Source organism: Seriola lalandi, unplaced genomic scaffold, assembly GCF_002814215.2.
Source record: "Seriola lalandi dorsalis isolate HSWRI2012SDOR001 ecotype SW California unplaced genomic scaffold, Sedor1 jcf7180002054482, whole genome shotgun sequence".
NCBI lineage: Eukaryota > Metazoa > Chordata > Actinopteri > Carangiformes > Carangidae > Seriola > Seriola lalandi.
Genome location: NW_019525035.1, coordinates 772,334 through 793,390, shown reverse-complemented (window position 1 = coordinate 793,390; position 21,057 = coordinate 772,334). Strand labels below are relative to the sequence as shown.

The 21,057-nt window shown below is 40.8% G+C and overlaps 1 protein-coding gene across 4 annotated transcripts in view; it reads right to left on the bottom strand.

Annotated features, from left to right (window-relative positions):
* Positions 1 to 20,857, bottom strand: part of LOC111659550 (abl interactor 2-like) — a 28,742-nt gene extending 7,885 nt beyond the window's left edge. For 2 of the 4 annotated variants that reach the window (XM_023412533.2, XM_023412536.2), the window contains exons 1-6: positions 20,718 to 20,857; positions 11,560 to 11,727; positions 6,335 to 6,511; positions 5,795 to 5,812; positions 4,402 to 4,505; positions 1,131 to 1,283 (exon numbers count right to left, since the gene is read on the bottom strand). In XM_023412533.2, coding sequence (XP_023268301.1) covers positions 1,131 to 1,283; positions 4,402 to 4,505; positions 5,795 to 5,812; positions 6,335 to 6,511; positions 11,560 to 11,727; positions 20,718 to 20,834 — 737 coding nt within the window. In that variant the 5' untranslated portion in view covers positions 20,835 to 20,857. The remainder of the gene's footprint in view (positions 1 to 1,130; positions 1,284 to 4,401; positions 4,506 to 5,794; positions 5,813 to 6,334; positions 6,512 to 11,559; positions 11,728 to 20,717) is intronic. The other 2 variants (XM_023412534.2, XM_023412537.2) reach the window with 1 other exon arrangement.
* Positions 20,858 to 21,057: the final 200 nt, after the last annotated feature.

The following is a 21,057-nucleotide window of genomic DNA, read 5'->3' as shown; positions in this document are numbered from 1 at the left end:
ACAGCGACATGAACAGCAGAGGAGAGAGAACGAAGCTGAACCAGTGAATGAGAAGAGACTCAGTCAGTCGATGCTGCGAGGATGAAGCAGAGTTAGCTGTGTGTGTCCTCTGCGTTCGATCAGCTGTGACTCTTCCTCAACCGGGTCATTAAAATGTTAACTGAAAAAATGTTTAATCTTTTATCAGGATCTTAAATAAAAAATATTCATTCATATATTCATGAGCGTGTTTCTTAAAAAGCTAAATAAGAAGAGTGACTGTTGGACGAATAACAATTTAGTTACAATTTTAATCAGTAATTATCAGTTTACCGTGGTTCACTAATCACAGTGACCATATGAAATGTTTCAAATTAACCCAAACTAAACTGACCCCCCCGTAAGAGTCACTGCTGGATAAAACCACAGAGGAAACACTGGATGGCAGCAGAAGAAGAAGCCAGAGGGAAATGAGATGAAGAACAGATTTAATGTCTCTTTAAAGTTTCTCTCTTGGCAACAAACCACAGAGATGATTTAAGCTTGGGCTAAAATCTAAAAAGAAACAACAATATCTATAAATATAACAGCCATCATCCAGTTAGCTTAGCTTAGCATAAAGACTGGATAGAGGGGGAAACAGCTAGCCTGGCTCTATTCAATCTATTCACTGATCAAAATGTTTGTATCTCATCTGTTTAATCTGTTTCCCTTTAACCTGAATGCAACTCAAACTGTCAAGGCCTGAACTACAGTTTGAGAGCGATTTCTTTACCATGTTTCTTTCCTTTAAGTAAGAAATGAGCCTCAAGCTGATTCACGTTCAGTCACTTCACTAAACGTGATTCGCTCAGACAGAAATACCAAGAATGGAAGCATGAAGTAAAACACGCTGAGAGACGAAACTGTGTTGAGTGTGGGAACTTAAATGAAACACATGTTGTTATTAATCTCACACATCCAGTGATTCCAAACACTTCTAAAATCTGTCGTCCCAAACCAGACAAGTGGATGTGTTGGAAATCTGCCTCTCAAAGACACAGATATAGATATAGATATATATATGTAAGAATAGAAAAAGTTGAGATTTGTTGTGTTGCAGAAGGAAAAGCTCTGGTCCCCCTCTGGCAGCCATGTTTACGCCCGGCTACCTGTATGTTCGGGGTCGATGGTTGAGGGTGGCGGTGCGGGCCGGACTGGGAAGCTGCCCGGCGGCCATATTGTTTCTGGTGGGGCTGGAGACATAATCATTGGGCACCACTGGGGGGCGCACTGGCTCCAGGGTTCTGTAGGGGGAGTTCTTCCTGTACATGCAAAAGGGTGAGGGTGAAAAGAGGGTTAATGGAGGGAGAAATCTGACTGTGACTGTCCTGTAGGGGGCGGGGCCTACCTTTCCAGGAACGCCCAAACACCTGAAATGATGTTGTTTCATGTTGTAAATAAAAATGTGAGTGTTGGTTTGTTTAAACAATCCAGACTCCACAGCATCTTTGAAGGTCCTGTAATTATCTTTGGTTATTTCACATGTGAGATTCATCCATTTCTGTTCTTGTCTTTTCTTTTCTCAGAGCTCAGCTGGAAACAGGTAACATCACCTGTCTCTGTGCACCAGCGATAACACCTGAAGTACCACCCACTCAGTGCTGATGAAGAAGGTGAGCTGCGTTCATTCTTATTGTTGCTTAATCAGTTATAGAGATTTAATGTTACAGAGGAAACACATAAGATGAGAAACCAAGTTTTCAGGAGCTTTAAAGACAAAAAAAGGAAAAGTTACGTAAAGGATGTTAAAGAAAAACATGCAAATCATACTTTTGACTAAACGCTTGTTTAGTGGTTTAGTGTTTTGTTTTTCTATCTTTAGGAATGTGAGTAAAGTTTTGTAAATAAAACTAAATTTCTTTATTTTAACCCTCAGGAGTGTCTTTGTCACTTAAATTTAAATTTCCATCCGTTATTATTTTAATAACATTTTTCAGGTGAGGGTTTTTATTAAGGTTACGGAGCCACAGAAGGGCGCTGCAGCTCTTACTTGTTTATTCTAGTATTACCTGTCAACTCTGTGAAACCATAAAAATAATTACAATTCAACAAAATGGATTTCATTACTCTTACAGTCACTGTATTCATACATTATTCCTACATATAAATATCGCCTCCTCCTTTCTGTGCAGAACAGAGAAATCTGTTAAGGTCATTTCCAAAGGTCAGGGAGTATTTTTAGATAATGCTGAAGAGAATAAGAACAAATGAGCATCAAAGAGAAAAACCAAAACCACGCTGAAGACAAAAACCAGAGAGTGAGATTCATTCAGGATGAAGATTTCTCCCTCGACTGAACAGCGACTGAAAGTGATTATTAAACCAAAACACACACACAAAAAAAACATAATTACACCTTAATAGAGTGATTTAAAATCAATACTGAGCAGCATGATGAGTGGAGCCTGTGGTGATGATCGTTTCTGTAACATGTAACTAAACATAAAAACAGGAATTAGAACAGAGAGCCAGTGAGATTCATGTGTGAGTGTGAGTCTGGGTTGTTGTTGTTGTTGTTGTTGTTTGAGTGTATGTACTGACAGAAGGACTTGGCCTGTTGGTTGCAGCGTGATGCCAACCCACTGCTGTGTGTTTGTGCCTCATCTCTGCGTGCACATTTGTGTGTGTGTGTGTGTGTGTGTGTGCGGTGACGCAGGGACAGATGGACTCAGTTCCTCCCAACTGCTTCTGTTCCCTCCTTCCAACAAACTCCAGCTCTCTCTCTCGTTCTCGTCTTATTCTGAACATCACTGTCATTTTTACTTCTACGTTTTTTTCACTTCAAATCTTCAGACAGTTTGATGCTTCGACACTTTCATCTCTGCCTCATAATTAAGATCCATCATGCAGACACAGCTTCTGATCAGCAGGTTACATGTAACAGGAAGAAGCACTGACACATCCAACAGGGGGACCAGGTGGTGCCGACACACAAACACCAACACACACACTAAGTATTGTAATGATTTAAAGCTCCAACACTGGGATTTTAAATGAACAGCTGCACATTTTTGGGAAATATCAGCTCAGATTGATTCCACTCACATGTCTGATTTTATGTTCCTCCATTTAATGCTCAATAATGTCTATGTCTCATGTAGAGGCGTAAATTGGTGAATTTATTTATCATCATGAATATATAGGACAATGAATACGCATTTTAAAATATATATATTTTATTGTTTAATTAAACATTTTATTCATATATATTGAGGATGAATACAGTGTTTGTCTTATTATTATGATGGTAAATGATTTTTTGGTGGTTAGAGTTTTAAATGATCTTTATGTTGTAATAAAAATAGAAAGGGGGTTGGAATACACTAATTATAAAACAACAGTAGCATGTACAAACGTCTAACTTAACATATTTGTAGCTTTTAAGTTCCTAATAATCTTGAGAAAACTGTTATTTCCCAAAATGTTGAACTATTGCTTCAAATAAACACACGACCTTTGACCTCACAACATCTAGATGCTGCAGTACCAGAGAGAGAGGGAGGAAGAGAGGATCAGAGCTGCAGTGAAGAGAGACAGAGAGAGAGAGAGAAGGGCACAAAGGAAGTGAGGTGGTTGAAGTGAGAAGAACAGAGAGAACGAAGGAGGAGAGAGAGGAAAATAGGACAATAAGAGAAAGAGAGGAGCAAAGATGAAGATAAGGAGAGATACAGCTGGGTGACCTAGATGTTTGAGGAGAGAGAACAACAAGCTTTCACAACGCATGACGTTATTCCTCTGAGCGCTGTGTTTCAGTGTGTGTGTGTGTGTGTGTGTGTGTGTGTGTGTGTGTGATGTCATCCCCCTCTGCCGGGTCAAATCTGTAATAAGTTTGCCGCAGGATGCTCCGTCCTTCCCCAAGAGACAAAACACACACACACACACACACACACACACACACACACACGACTTATTTCTAAGTCAATGCAAAGAACAACACATCTGTACAGCTGTGAAGGTGGATCTATCTGCACTGTTCTCCATTTCCAAGAAACACAAACAACAAACAAAAAAAAACCCCACGGAGAAAAAGGATCAGCTGACCACCAACATCTGATCAGTTCATCCTTGAGTGAAGTGAATGTTTGTGCCAAATTTGAGGAAGTTCCATCAAGGTGTTACAGAGATATCGCGTTCACAAGAATGGGACGTATGGACGCACAACCTGAAAACACTATGGCTCCTGCTCTGACTCGTCGGCATGGCGACATAAAAACACTCAAACGTTAGAGAAACATCAGTTGTTGTGAAACAGGCCTCACAACAAAGATCTCAGAAGACTGAGGAGGAAGAGGAGTTGATGAGCATGAAGAGTTTAGATCTTCATCAGACTTTGTCCTGCCACTGTAAAAGGATGCATGGGAGTGTGTGTATGTTACATACCCTAAGATGCCCTTGCCTGCCCTCGGAGGGCTGGGCGGTTTCTGGGTGGGGGGGTTGGACCGGGACAGACCGCCTCCTAGTTTCATGTTCTGCTGGCCGTTCACCTGTGGAAACACACACACAAACACACAAGCAAAGGTAAGTCCTCACCTCAGATCGTTTTAGATGTTTATATTCTTATCCATCATGCAACACCATCAGCAGGCGTCTGATTCGAGTCATTTGAACCATCTTCAGAAATCCACAGAGGAACTGTGGCAAGTTCTCAAAGATCCTCTAAACAACCTGCTGCTGCTGTTTTAAAGACAAATATTTATCTGATTGATAGTTTTTCTCTTCACTTCACTCTGTATGAAGTCAATCAATAAATAAAAACGATTTATGGGATTATTTTAGAAAGTATCTTTACTGTTGGTGCCTAAAGCGTTTGCACAGTGCTGTATGTTGGTGAGTTTATCCACCAGGGGGCGCTGACAGGTTTATTTTTCAACTGTAAAATGCTCCAATCAGTCACATGGTCCCGGTTCTTTAATATCCAAATTTTAAGAGCCCCTTATCAAAATAATTGTGTCATGTGCATTTAAAACTAAAATTAACGCCTCGTGGTCGTATCCCTCCGCCACTCAGACTAGTTCCAGGTCACATCCCTGTTTATCCAGAGTCATAAAATATGAACCATTTGTGTGAGATTTTGTCATAATTTCTGTGTGAAGCCTTGAGTAATGGCTAAAAATTGTTTTGTGAGGTCACACTGACCTTGACCTTTGACCTTTGATCACCAAAATCTAATCAGTTCATCCTCGAGTCCAAGTGAATGTTTGAGCCAAATTACTGAGATATCGTGTCCACGAGAACGGGAGGGACAACCTGAGAACAATATGTCTCCAGCTCTGACTGTCGCCGGCGCAGAGAAATAAAAAAGCACAAATCATGGCTGATTTTATTTCTCACCTATCAATGTTGGTATTAGGTTAAAATAACAGTATCAGTTACACCCTGTTCACACATATAAAAACTGCAGGCTCTCTTAAGCCTGAAGCTTTTGGGTGTGCACAACAAAGTAGTTTCCACACATTGTTTTCTAAATCCCGTATCTTAATTATTCATATTTCCACTCCATTTGTTTGAAGTCATTTTACAGAGCTGAGCTAAAGGAGAAAATTCGGTGTTTCCATTTCCTGAGTAGTAAAAATGAGCGTGGGACATGTGAGGCATCAGCCACTTGAGTCTTGAGTCGTGGTGGGTGACACCACAATGTTTTTTGAGTATGTTATGTGTGAACAGGCTTTAGTAAATAAGAGGTTTGTCATTAACATTCCTCAGCTTTACAGTGGTATTTTTCCTGTCGCAGTTACAGGTCTGTTATGTGTGTAGGTGTGTTGTGCATCCTTACCTTGAACCTCAACAACCACTGAATTCGTCAGTGAAAGCAGTGGGAGAAAGAGGAGAGGAGAACAGTTGTCTAGAGGTTAGTGTCAGTGTAAAAGCTTCGTGCAAACATCATCAGCTGTTAGAAACACAAGGCAGAAACAACATCCCAGAGAGAGAGAGAGATACAGACGAGCTGAAATACAGACAGAGAGAAAGAGTCAGAGAGGAAGAGCTGCTGTGAAATCATGAGCTGCAGCTCCACATGAAAAAATGTCAAGTTGTACTTAAATAAATTAGAAATTTGAAAAAACAGTCACTACATAATCAACGCCGCTTGTCCCACATGTTGGCGTTTTACACTGCGAGAGCACACTACATATCTAGTGAGTCACACACTCGGCCGCGCACACACACATGCAGGTTTACATCACATCACTCTGGAGATAATCTCGTTATTATTCTCAGTGTTGAAAACTTTACATTGCTGTATTCTGTCTTTTAATGCGACAATTTAGAGACACTGAAAACATCTATAAAACATAATTTCTATCATGATCACCACCTTGACTCCATGTCCAATGTCGTCCAACACGCTGTAGTCGATGGGCTTCCTGATGTAGCGCACCGGTCTCTCCGGATTGGCCGGAGCGACGATTTTATGCGAGCGGGACGTGTTCTTGTTGGTGGTCAAGATGCCGATCTCCCGCCTCGCCACCTTCTCTTTGTGAATGTCGACGGTCTGAAAAGAGGAAAACAGAGAGAGAGTGAATCTAATGACTAATTTATGTCTCTGGCTTAAATAAAACAAACAGAAAAGACCAGATTTATCCTCGGCACAAACACTTACAGTAAACTCCACATATCTGAGAACAGATTTCTGTTGCTTCTATCATACGATCTAACGTGCAGCAGAAGTTGGTGTTAGAACATTAAAGTCATAATCCTTCATAAAGTGTGTTTTAATAAGACAGGTCCCAGAGTTTTGTTCTAAATGACCAATGAAAGCAGGAAACACGATTCGAGCGGAAGAAGAGCAACTGATGAACAGTTTACAGCGCAGACAAACAAACTGTGGGCCTCAAGCTGTTTTAACATTACAATAATTTTAAACAAGTCGCTTGACCTGGTAACACTAGAATAAATAAACTGTGCCTCTTTCCCTGATGCTGGACTCCACAATGAAAACTACTACACAGAGACACATCAGAATGTAAATAACACTGAACAGCTACTGCTGAAAAAATGACATTTTCATAAACAGTATTAACAACACTAAGAGTGGACAGCCACACGCTCACAATGACAGTGCAAACATGCAATGTTTAGCAGGTATAATGTTTATATATTATACATTCCCATCATAATTTCTGCAGGTATTTGTGTTGACATTTTAATCGGAATGTGGTCTGATATAATGACTTCAGGATTATAAGTTTACCATTAAAATACGTTTCTTTGCCAAATGAGCCTGCTGATTGGTTGACAATATCACAGCTTTGATATAATTAAGAGAAGTTTAAGTCTTTCCGTTCAAAAGTCTTTAAGATGCTCAGACTGCGTCTAAACAGAACATTTCATTGAGCAGCAGAACACTGCAGCCTGAAACAGACAGGAAAATAAATGATGGCATTATAGTACGAATGCTTTCTGAATGGTGTGTGTGTGTGTGTGTGTGTGTTTGTGCGTGTGTGTGTATGTGTGTGTTTTACAGCTCTGTCTCCCTCTTGTTCCTTTTAATAAAAGCTTACTGAGACTTTCTCACAGAGTTGCAAGCTTTGATTTAAAAACTGGGCAGCAACTGTTATTGATCCATCTACTGGTTGTTGCACTGATCCATTAATCATCTGTCCAACTGTCTGTCTGACTAAAAACCCAAAATGCACTCAGAGTGAGAAACACATTTCACACTGTTCTCAGCTCTCACACTGGATATTTTGGTGTGTTGCATTTTAACATGGATGAAAACCTGTTCTTCCAGCCTGGAGTCAGGACTAGTGTTAAACTGTATTTTCAGTGGTGAATTAAAGAGGAAATGTATGTGGGTGAAGGGGATAAAACTGCTGCTTTGAGAAGTGAATTAATCACATAACAGAAAATAAATTCAGATGAATTTCACTTTGCTTTTAGCAGCTCATGGCTGCTGCTGCTGCTGCTGGACCAGACAAGGTTAAAAGTTAAACAGCAACATCACAAGTAACAGTCTACATTACAATTATATGACCAACACCATATCGGCCCGACTGTAACTGCCTGCCTTGAACGTATATGTGTGTGTGTGTGTGTGTGTGTGTGTGTGTGTGTGTTCATACTGGCTGTGTGTTTGCTGCGTCGCTGCTACTGCAGCTCGATCTCTCTACATAGAGATCGTCATGAATAACAGCCATCAGTACTCGAATGTTGCATTTCTTTTCATTATAAACCCTCATTCAGGGCAGCACACACACCCAGAGAGAGAGAGAGAGAGAGAGAGAGAGAGAGAGAGAGAGAGAGAGAGAGAGAGAGAGAGAGGGAGAGAGAAGAGAGAGAGAGAGAGAGAGAGAGAGAGAGAGAGAGAGCAAGCACCAGTAGCATACTGCCCTTTACCTGTTAAATTATTGACATGATATAATTTTAGTCTACATTGAGTTTCTGCTATGGCCATATAGTACGTGTGGCCCCCACTGTGTCCACATACAGCTGCTAAAAGGTAAAAAAAAATATACACACACACACACACACACACACATATATATATACACACATACATATATATATGTATTTCATGTCTGTGTCATACTACAAACTACAGTGAAAGGTGTCAGTGTTAATAATGTTGCATGTATTGTGTCGATATGACATCAACAGATGTTTTCCCTCTGTGTTTTCGGGCCCCCGTCGCATGAGACGCTGAATCTCCAGATCACACACATAATTCTACTTTTGCAACAGCTGTTTTAAGAAAAATAATTTGACACTCGTCCTGTTATGTTGGGATAGTTTTAATTAACCCAAGAAGAAGAGAGTTGTGATCATTGAAGGTGTTAACTAGACTAGACAATCTTTACAGAAGGGAATTCTGTAATTGGCTCCAGTATCTGAACGAAGCAGGACACCTACTGCACATAGAGCAAACTGAATCCTCTCTGTTTGAGACCATGAACGAACTGATGATCTACCGACGCATTTGTTCTGCACTGAGTTTGTGCGTTTGAATGCATCATGCAGATCCACTGTACGTTTGTCTTGATTTCCTCTTGGTGTTACATGATCACATTGTTTGCTGATTGCTCCGGCGTGAAATGAAGAATGGATGATAAAAGATCATCTCAGTGTGGTTCCTCATGAGACGGAGCCTCGCTGCATGAAACGTTCGCCTACATAACAGATGTGACTGTGTCTCGCTGCACAGAAAGCGGTAATTATGACGTGCAATCACAGGCCTGGTCTAACACAGACAGAAGCATCTCATTATCCCTGCATGCAGAGTGTTATACTGATTATACTGATTATTCAGAGGTCTGAGGAGGAGAATGGAGCCTCTGTACCACTGAAAACTATGATTTCAGTCCTCACTACACAGCTCGTCTGTGAAGATACTTAATGTTCAGCGACTTTCTTCTTCTTTTTCCTAAACTGAGTTCACTTTATGAATATGAAGCTGCAGTGTGAGATGTGTGGGTGCAGAGTGTTGTGTAAGCCTGATTGAACCACCGGTGATGCTTCACAACGTTGGGTGCGATCACTCCTACAGGTGGTTTTATTTGTCTGACCGGTTGAAAAACATGAAGAGGACTCGTGCTTTGTCTCCTCACACCGGATTTAAATGCACCCAAGTAACTGGTGCCTGCTGACTTTCTGCAGTAACCCGATATCTTAGATGTGTTTGTGAGAAAGAACTTGAATCTGAATTCCTTGAAGGGGTTATAAGGGGTTTAGAGGAACCCTGCAGGAGAAACCACATTCCTTGTCCATACAGGATTCTCCTGCCCATGTAAATACGCTCGATAACCATGTTTACTTTTACACCAGTGTCTTGCTTTTGAGTCAGGAAATAATGTTTAAATGGAACATGGAGAACCCTGGTTAACAACTCCCTGTCGACTTGATTCCAGCACTGATCAGGTTTTCTGACTGTCTGTGTGTGTGTTGAGTCTCTGGCTGTTGGAATCTGCTGCACTCACCACTCTGCAGGAGTTCATGAAAGACCAGAGCTACGATACAGTTCATCCTCTGCGTTACCAAAGTCAGACTTACAGTTCAGTGTGTTGAACATCATTTATCATCACACCTTTAGTTTTACTGACTAACTGCTGCAAGACTCTGGGGACTTGAGGTGACAGTGACCGGACACTTGGACCAGGTACTTACATATCATAGTATATTGGTTTAAAGGAATACAACCCAGCTGGTATCTTTCCATCAAATAACCCAGATTCACAGGAGTGATGTTTCCTGAATATCAGTACGGCTGTGATTGGGTCGTAAGTATGACGCCGCATTAGTTAACAGTATTCAGCAACAACAGATTATTATTTGTTTGTTTATTTCATCATTTATTTGGCGATGTCAACACAAATACTTCTGCAGCTGGACTGGTACTGGACTGTTGCTAAGCAACGCAACACATAAACATTTTCCTGACCTACGCGCTACATTGCTAATTTTTTACACGCTACCTTCCCTTCATCCTCTTCTGACGACCAGACATCATTTAATTCATTTTAATATTCATCTTTTCAAAGTTGGTTACAATCTAAGATAGATAACGACCGTTAATGTAACACTAATTAGCAGCGAATAGAACACATGTACAGCGGAGTGATACATGTAGTTAAAAGTCCCAGTGCTGTTGTACTCTATATCAGTTTCTCTTTCAACTTGTTAACAAACAGTTGCTTATTTCTTATTTCTACATCCAGCAAACACAGAACAACATGATCGTTCATCCAGCTGATGAATCTCAGTCCAGTGTTCCCTCGCTCTCTTTTAGCTCTGTGTTTGGTCTCCACCAGCTCCTGAGGGAAATATCTGGCTGTTTAGCTGCTAAATGCTCCACTACGTTCTGAAAAAAGCTGCTGCTGCAGCCGGAAACGACAATATGAGAGCGGAGAGAATGAACCAGAGCAGTAAAGTTGTGTCCACACAGATAAACAATGAGCTGAAACTCACGGTAAAGCTGTGTGAAGGCGAGTGGAGCTGCAGATTGAGCTGCAGATTCTCTGCAGGTTCATCACAACCAGAGACAACTTTCACACTGTCACACTTTGCCATCATAACCCATATTTACCAGACCCTTGTGAGCAGTCAGGGGAAAAACGACTAGATTTCAACACTCCAGACCCTTTTTCATGTCAGTTTAGCGTTCTGCAGTTTAGCACTGTTGCACTCTCTCTTTAAGTGCAGACTCGTCCTGAGAGGATTTCTGGGCTGCTGCTCTCAGCATTACACAGTGGGGAGAGCAGAACGCTGAACATAAATGTGCTTGCATGCGTACATGATTACATATTGTGCTCTCTCACTATGAGTAACACTGTACATATGATTTTATGGAGCATGTGCTCATTCTTCATGCATGCTGACAGACAGACCTCAGATTTAAAAACAAAAGTTTGTGGAGGTGGAGGGAAATCTTGACTCTCAGTTTATCATGAGGAAGGAAAACAACTTTTCAGCTGTTGTGTTTAGAAATCTTTGTGATTTTCAAAGGGTTTCAGAAGCCCAGGAGTTTGCAAAATAATAATTCTTCTGAAATTAGATGAGTAGTTTAAAAACCAACCACACTGACATTCTTCTGGTCTCAGCACCGACCTGTGAAATGTGGTTGACGGAGCTCTCCATGCGGCGGAGCTGCGAGGCCTGGATGTCCAGCATCTGCAGCACGTTGTTGGCCAACGTGTTGATGAGGTAGGCGACGCTGGCCAGAGACTGGGTGGTGTAACTCTTGGTCTCCTCCAGCGCTCGCTGCTTGTCTGCAGACTGCGGGGAAAGACACACACAGATTAATAAGGAGCAGCAGTGTGTTCACATACGCAGAAGAAACCAGAGAAGTAACAACCTGACAGACACCAACAAAACAACATGCTAACATGCTAATCCAAAATGAGATTTCCACCACAGCATCTGACATCAAGGGTTACCCATAATCCCTTGAGAACAGATAGAAATATAAACAAATTAAATTTTACATTTCCTATGTAATTTTATATTCAACCCCCTCATTCCAGGTCATTTTATTAGTTTCTTTTTTATTTACTTTTATTTGCTCTTCCAGATATTAGATTTTCTCCAGCAAATTTTTATCTGCTCATCATGAAGCTTTTAAAACCTTTCCAGTTTCACAGGTTCAGTGTGTTTCTACTCTGCTCTGTCTGAAGAGATTCACCATATAAAAAGGAAAAGGAGAAAAACAGTAAATACTCAAACTCAGACGCTTGAACCAACAATTACAAACAACAACATTTTTCAATTACCAGAATCGTTGCTGATTAATTTTCCATCAACTAATTAAAAAAAAATGTTTCAGGTTTAAACAGAACTCATTGTATGTTACAGTGTGTGTGTGTGTTTCTGCTCCAGAGGTCAATCACAGGTCACAGGTGAATCACATTGGCTTGTTCATTCATTGATTCTGCTCAACAAGCACACACACACACAGACACACACACACACACACACACACACACACACACACATTTTCTATGATTTGTGCTGGAGTGTCACATTCAGCATTTTAGCAAGACAGAGGGACTGTGTGAGTGTGTGTGTGTGTGTGTGTGTGTGTGTGCTTGTCAGTGACAGGTCCCTACAAATAACAAATATAGTAAGACTAGCGTGTGTGTCTGTGTGTGTGTGTGTGTGTATGTGTGTGTGTGTGTGTATGTGTGTATGTGTGTATGTGTGTGTCTGTGTGTATATGTGTGTGTATGTGTAACCATGTGTGTGAGTAACTGTGTGTCTGCAGCTATACTGAATGTGTACATAATACAGCAAGGCATAAGGAGATGCATTGATGTGTGTGTGTGTGTGTGTGTGTGTGTGTGAATGTGTGTGTGTGTCTGTGTGTGTGTTTGCTGAAGCATGATGTAGGTCAGTGCAAACTCGTTCATGCCTGAGGTTGACAAGAAACACACTGACACCCATGTGTATCCCTCTTTCACACACACACACACACACACACACACACACACACACACACACACACACACTGTAACGTACAGTGAGTTCTGTGCAAACCTGAACAACAGGCTACAAACACACACACAGTTGGTGTCACAGGCCGGAGTGACCCACAGCCCTACATCCACAGTCAGAGCTCAGACAACACAACAATACTCCATCAAATGTATTGATTATACTGTTTAAAGGCTAAAGGAAACGCTTGATTCTGATTGGCCAGATGCAATGTCATGAGTGTGTGTGAGCACTGTTTAAAGTGACTCAGTGTTATTGAGAGCATCTTTCATGTTGTTAGATCAGGACGACGAGATAAATGATAAATGAAGAGTTCAGACACACTCCAGTGAAAATGTAAATAAAGTTACTGCTGACTGATTTTCACACATGAACACACACATTTGGCACTTCTGCTTGATAATGAATGAAATAATTAAACAACTCTATCATTTTAGTTCCCCTGTCCCTGTGTCTTAAAGTGTCTATCAGTTCAGACAAACTGTCTTCACCTGACAGACTAATAACAGAAAATCTACCTTTGTAAAAACAGCCTCCATGACGAACAAACAGATGGGAATCCTACATTGTTTATTGATTAATTTATCTGATTTCATATTTGGATATGAAAACAAATCTGCCTCAAGCCAGGTCTGCCTGGAGAGGGTTGATTAGATGTTGTTATTGGCCAGTGAGCCCAGACCTGGACCACACAGAGCAGCTCTGCGCACCCTGAATGACAGGCACACAGAGAAGGCCAGTAAAGACACAGTAATTTATGTATTTTTTTCATGGCCCACTGGGAGTGGGATTTCTCCCCCCGCCCCCAATGGTCAGTCTGACTAAAAGACAGGAGGGGCTGAGCGAATCTACAATGAAATAAGATTTTACCAATTTGAAATAGTATAATCAATGAGTTTCGGTCAATGTTGATATTATGTCAGTCTGCGAAAATAAATCAATGTATAAGAAACACTGGTGTTATGAGGGAACACTGGCTCCTCTCCTCAGGTTTGGACTTTGCTCTGGGAGTTTTTTCTGTTCACAGAGAAGAAACACATTGATGAAAAGCTGTAAATCTTTTCAGTCCAGTTTTACCCTTGTTTCATCTCATTTTCATCTCTCCTCTACCTCCTTTTATTCTCTTGCTGTTCTATTCTCTGCCCACCTCTTTTTCTATTCTTCCCTCCTCGTCTGTTCAGTTTTTCTCCACTCTCTCTCTCCTCTCCCTCCTATCTTCATCACATCATCCTTATATCTCTCTCTCTTTCCCATCAGCCATCTGATGTTCTGTTAGCAGTGACCTAGTTGGAGGGTTGCCTCCTCTGGCCTGAGGATAGGGCAGAGCGACACACACACACACACACACACACACACACACACACACACACACACACACACACTGCTGCTTTTTTCCCTAATTCAGACTAAATATATGAGCTTCATGTACATGAATCAGATCAGATCTACATGGAATCATATGCACGCTCAGATTCCTCTGACCTCTTTTCTAATGAAGACGGACTTTATGTAGAAAATTCCTGCTGTTAATTTCTATCCTGCTGTTACAATGCAAATACAACATCATACAATACATTCTCATAATCGATTGATCTGTACTTTTTCAAACAAAAATAGTAAAAAAAGCCAAATAATAGCAGATTTCAGCCTCTAAAACAGAAGATTTTCTGCTTTTCTTTGTTTTATGTCATTGTAAAATGAATATTTGGGGGTTTTGGACAAAACGAGACACTTGAAGACGTCACCTTCAGGTCAGATAAATGTTTTCACAGGTTTTTCATGTTACATACCGTGTATCAAAAAAAAATGGAATGGAAGAAAATTGTGGCATCATTAATACAGGTTCAGCTGAAACACTAAAACCTCTGCATTAAAGACTGTCTGTAATAAATGTTTGTAGCTTGTCTAAGACACTGAGAGGTACAAGCAGATCAGTGTGTGTGTGTGTGTGTTTTCTACACCTGCAAATTACAGACTTGTCAGTCACATGGCGTCTACTTACCGACCATGCGTGGACGTGTGTGACAGAGGAGAATCTGAGTGTGTGTTAGATTGAGACACACTTCATAACTCTTTACAAGTGCCATTCTCTACAGCTTTGAACCTGGTCCAACAAGTCCCCAGTCTGAACCACTCGTCTAAAACACACACACACACACACACACACACACACACACACACACACACACACACACACACACACACAAAGGTCTGTTTGTACCTTCTTTCAGAGAGAGACGGCCACCAACGGCCAACAGCTTTTACCATACAAGGACAGGTCCCTCTGTCAGAGAGAGAGCGCGTGTGTGTGTGTGTGTGTGTGTGTGTGTGTGTGTGTGTGTGTGTGTGTGTGTGTGTGATGCCTGCTACAGTTAGTTATTCCCACTTCAAATTCATAAGAAATCATTCACATTAGAGCTGAAACCATTAATCAATTATTTGACTAGTCCATTTACAGTAAATATAGATATACTGATGATCAGTGAATCATTCATCAATCAACATCCTGCAGCTCCAGCTTCTCACATGTGAACGTTTGCTGTTAGTTTCTGTGTTATGTGATTTAAAATGTTTTGAATGTCATCGAGACAATAATCAGCAGATTGGCTGCAACTTATATTAACATTTTTTAATGAAATATTGTTGGTGATCAGTTGTTTGTTGGTGCTCTCCTCTGGTTCTTGAAATGTAGGACATTACTAACTGCTGCAGATACAGATGAGGCAGGTAGAGTCATCTGCATTTGCCAAATGTTAAATCAGGGTTTCTTTAACATTCACCAAATAAACATTTAAAATTTTTTTAGACCTTTTAATACGAGACAGAATGAAATTCAATATTTTTATTCATAGTGGTAGAATAATAATGGAAACCACTCATATTTTTATCACTTCTTTGGCCAGGACTTCCCAGCTGTATATAACAATAATCCCTAGTGATATAATTGATAAATTAACAGGACCTGGACCTGTGGATGGATCACTGAGCAGGGCACAGGCCCGGGGGTCCACAAGGTCACAGGGCCCCTGGACCAGAGCCTCTGTATGAAGTTACAGTCAATATTTCTGGTTTGAAAGTCACAGAGTTCAGTTAAAAGACTAAAGAGACACAAAACCACGGTCCTCTAACAGCCAACTAATGTTACTGTCCAGAGCAGGCAAGAAAAATGAATCGAGGCCTTTGTGAATGAAATTAAAGATTTTTTATAACTCTTCAGGAATCTGTCCGAGGGAACTGCATTCAGAGCTTTTTAAGACTTTTCCAGACACCCAGTAAATAACTGTTAGAACGAGCTTAATATCAGAGAACACAGAACAAATTAAAGAGGAGTTTTGCTTTAGCAGAAGAATGTGACATAATGTCAGCGTGAACACGTGATCAGCCGGTTTGCCAAACTTCTGATCACAAACCCATCTTTCCAAGTGCTCAGCCTGTTTCGCCCCCGCAGGAGCTGTTCCTGGCACCAACCCTGAAGGTGGAGGCTGATACTCCTTCAACTGGAAAACCAATCGCCATGGTTTCCAACTCAAAACACACACACACACACACACACACACACACACACACACACACACACACACACACACACACACGCGGCCAGTGTCCACGTCCTGCCTCCTGCAGTGGTACCATGTGTTTTCAATGAGCAGCAGGAGGTCGAGTTACATTACGACTACCTCTGCTGACAGCTAACTGGTACCAGCTGTGGAGGACCCAGAGGGAACAAAGCGGGACGAGACCGGGGGAGTGGGGGTGTCTGCACATGCTCAGTGCTGCTCAGGGGCCTCAGTGGAGAAAACGCACAAATGTTCAAATCCCAAGTTGTGTTTTATGAAAAATGAATGTTGACTAACGGAGGCAGAGGTTCGACTCGTCTTCCTGCTTCAGTTCACATCACGTTCACCAACTTCTTTATATTCTAACAAACATATATATTCCAGGTTTCTCTATAGAAAAGAAGAGATGACTGTGTAACATGCAGCTTCAGTTACAGCACACAGTGGAGGTGTGGGTGGTGTTATATTGGACCACCTGGACTCCTACATGAACACAGGGTTTAAAATAGACAATCAGATAGAAACAATGTTAGGAGACTGGATGTTTAACACATTAAACTCTCCGAGTTAAGGCTAGTTAGAAGTTTTAGGCAAAAATCTTTATCATAGTTACGATTAAGAGTTATTTTCAGTATTCAGTATTTCATTATTGATTAATCTGATGATTATTTTCCTGATCAACTGAAAACTTCTGATCCGTTTTGGTCAACCAACAGTCCAAAACCCAAAAAACCCTTCTGTCTAAAAGGACATACAAATCAGATAAAATCAATAAATCAGAACATTTGAAGATATGAAACCAGGATGTTTGTTATTCTTGCTCAAAAAACTGATCATCAAAATAGTCCCTGACCAATTTTCTGACAATTGACTGATCGATTAGTTGACTAACCATGGCAACAGTCCTGCAAAGACATATCCTAATTGTTAATAGATCAGGAACTTTCTGACCAATCATTGAATGCCTCAGTATTTGGCAGTTTTTCATATTGATATGAAAAGTATCATTAACAGTATAATGGCGAGCAGCTGCCCCACATTAAATACATCCAGACAGATTTAATCCCCACAGTCTGAGATCGCTGTGGCCACTGTACCCAGGAGGGGGTCACACAGCCAAGTACAGCTTAACATGGGTCAAGCCTGAATCCAAATATTTAGCCCATAAAACAGGATCAACAGCACTACTGGGGTTATGTAACAGCTCCCCTCATCTGCTGCAGGGGGAATGTAGGCCATCCACTGGGTCCTGAGCTGTTTAGCCCCGTTTGGACATGAATTAATGAAGGAGAAAAGAGTTGTGTTTTCTTGAGAAGACGCGGTTTGATGGCTGAGAGGACAGAGTTACTGCTCACAGAGACAGAGGACGTTGTTGTGAGTTATTTCAAGGAAAAATGGACAAATGGACAAAGGATAGAGACCGGAAGGGACGAAAGAAACATCAGAACAGGATGGAGAAAGGAAGAAAGAATTAAGTAAAGAAAGAAAAGGGGAGAAAATCTGTTCAATCATTCCTTCATTATTAAATGTTAATTAAAGGGTCCTCCAGCCTTAGAGAGGACAGACGGCTAACGCAGCCTGTTCTGGTGACTGACAGTGAGATTCACACACAGAAATGAGATGAATATGAAATGTGGAGATGAACAGGTGTGTGTTTAGAGCCGACTGAGGGGGAACAGTTGTCCATAACAGCCTTGCCTGCCCACGTATGAACTGCGCACACACACACACACACACACACACACACACACACACACACACACACACACACACACACACGCTGCATTCATGTCTCCATGAACCAGCCAAGGAGAATGATGGCAGCCTGGTAAACAGCTATCTAGCTGTGTTAATATGTAAATAAGATTTTCTCCTGTAAGCCGAACGTGCTGATCATCACTGGATGTCTCACATAACCAGGACTGAAACAAAAGGTGATCAACAGACGATTAATCGGCAACTATTTGGATAATTGATTAACCGTTAAAGCCATTTTCAAGCAAGAATATTAAATAATTCCAGAATTCTTTAACTAATTATTTGTTTGTGTGGTGCTGGTGCCTTGTTTGGTTTAAAGATATCTTATAATGCCATGACGAGATGGCATGACATATATAATATATATAAGATATTATATTATAAAATTCAATTAATTCATCTATTCATTTCTTTGAATTACCACTGTTTGACATACAACAAAAAAAGACGATTGAAGATCTCATCTTGGGATCTGATGATGGAATTTATTCACCGTCTTCTGACTTATACATTGACTGATTCAGAAAGTGTTGCAGCCCTCAACTCGACCATGTTATTTAGGAGAGAGGAGTTACAGTGGCCCTGCAGAGGAGCGATGATAGGTGACTAAACAAGCCGACAGAACCTCGGGGATCGCCTGCACAAACTCACTCTGTCCACTGCAGAGCCTGGAGGGATTATTTCACCCACAATGCCGACGAGTACTTTCTCTTTTCATTCATAACGTAACATCAAACACCATGAGCAGATTATATAATGAGGATGAGAAGGTTCATTATTAACCAGTAACTAACCATTTTTAAGATAACCAAAACCAAAAAATAAATAAACTTGAACTAAAATAAAAACTAAAAACTTAACTTTTCACAAATTTCACTCTTCTTGGCCACACCGCTTCAGTAAATTTGAATTTCAGTAGATTTTTGTCATTCTTCTAAGGCTGAGACCACATTTACTCATCATCTATAATTACCAGTAAAGTAATAATTTATATTTTCCTCTAAAAGAGATGTTTTCTATGCCAGGTACCCATCCATACCCACGAATGGATTGCCAACTGGGGAAAGTGGGAAACTGTTGAGGAACTTAAAGCCCCAGATTGACTCCACATCATTAGGGTCCAAATAATTTGATTAATCACAAATCTGTGAGAAGCTTGTACCACTAAAGTCCAATCAATCAAATGTGACAAATTCTCCATCTTCCATCTTGCAGAGGAACTGTGCAAGATCTAGTTTGTTTTAGTTTATATTGATCAAATTGCTTTTATTTTCACAGAAAAAACATCTGGCAAGTTTTATATAATTCCAAGTCAAAGATGTTGAGTTTATTATCACAGAAAACTATGCAAATACTCACATCACACAGGCCTTTTTTTTCTTTTCCTTTTTTTGTTGTTGCATTTTTGGCAGTTAATCATCCATCAAACTTTGTCTCACTTAATTTCCTGCTAATCAACTAATTGATCAATCAACTGATCATTTCAGCTCTAGACTCCTGGTAGGTTTCTGGATGCGTAGGGAAATTATGAAACTGCCATGAATAGTCGGGGTCAATAGGGGCCCAAAAAACAAATCTTTGCCCTAAGGCCCCATAGGAGGTTGGACCACCCATGTCCACACCACTCCAGTGACTGGACTGAAACCAGATTTAAAACAACTTTGTGTGAAAAGTTCCTGCTATAATCCCCCAAAATAATGCTTATTTTATTTGACCAAAAGCCCAAATATTCCATTGACAATCAAATATGACAAAGAAAAGCAGCAAATCATCACAACTGAAAAGCTTTTTTACTGTCAATTAAGTAATAATCAACTGGCAAATAGTTGCCAATTAATTTTCTGTTGATGGAGTAAGTTTTAACTGGGTCATCCTTTTCTACTAATTGGAGAAACGGCTGAAACTAGTGTCTCGCCAAACTCCCATAGAAACATCTCCATATTTTGTTTTACCTGCTTATCTACACATGTCACATCGCTTGTAGAACATGTTTAAAGACATTTTATGAATAAACACGAATCTCTCTTTCATTCGGGACGCTAGCAATACACCAATTATACACAATATTGAGTAAAATGTCAACTTTTATAACTAACTTAATTAAATTACATTCCAACAGTCACGTTTCACCACAGCACAGCACAGTACGCGGCGGTGCTGTGCAAACCAGTTAGAAAAGTTTATTTTTCTCAAGAACTGTTAGTATTTGGTGGATTATTTGTCAGCCGAATTAGCTTCAAAGTTCAAGATGTTCAGCCGTAAAAAAAAAAAAACAGTTTTTAAATTGGATTCGGCGTGAGTTTTATCTTTTATACAAAAGCTAACGGTAACATAGCGGGGCTTGTTACAGTCATTCCATCACTCCCCTCTCAAAAACGCCCACTCCCTGCTAATACTATACCCCGACATGTTATCTGGCTTGTCTTCTACACACCTAGGTGTTTAAACACTCGCACGTACCTGGACATAGTTGCTTTCGCAGTATTCCGCCACTCTCTCCAGGTTGGTGAAGCTGTCCAGTAACGCTCTCCGTCCCGCAGGAATTTCTTCCTCCAGCAGCATCTGTAGCTCCGCCATCTTTACATGGTTCTTTACTACTAAACTAACGGCTGCGGCGCGAGCTGACCGGACGCATCCTGCTGCCTTCAGGAGCTGTGGGAAATCTCAGCTCACGACGAGAACAAACTCGGAAAGTGGGAATTTTCTGTCACACTGGAGTCGATGAGATGTCACTTCCCAGGGATGAGGAGAAGCTGGAGCCAAAATCTGTGCTCATTCACTCGAGAACTGTACTTAAGAA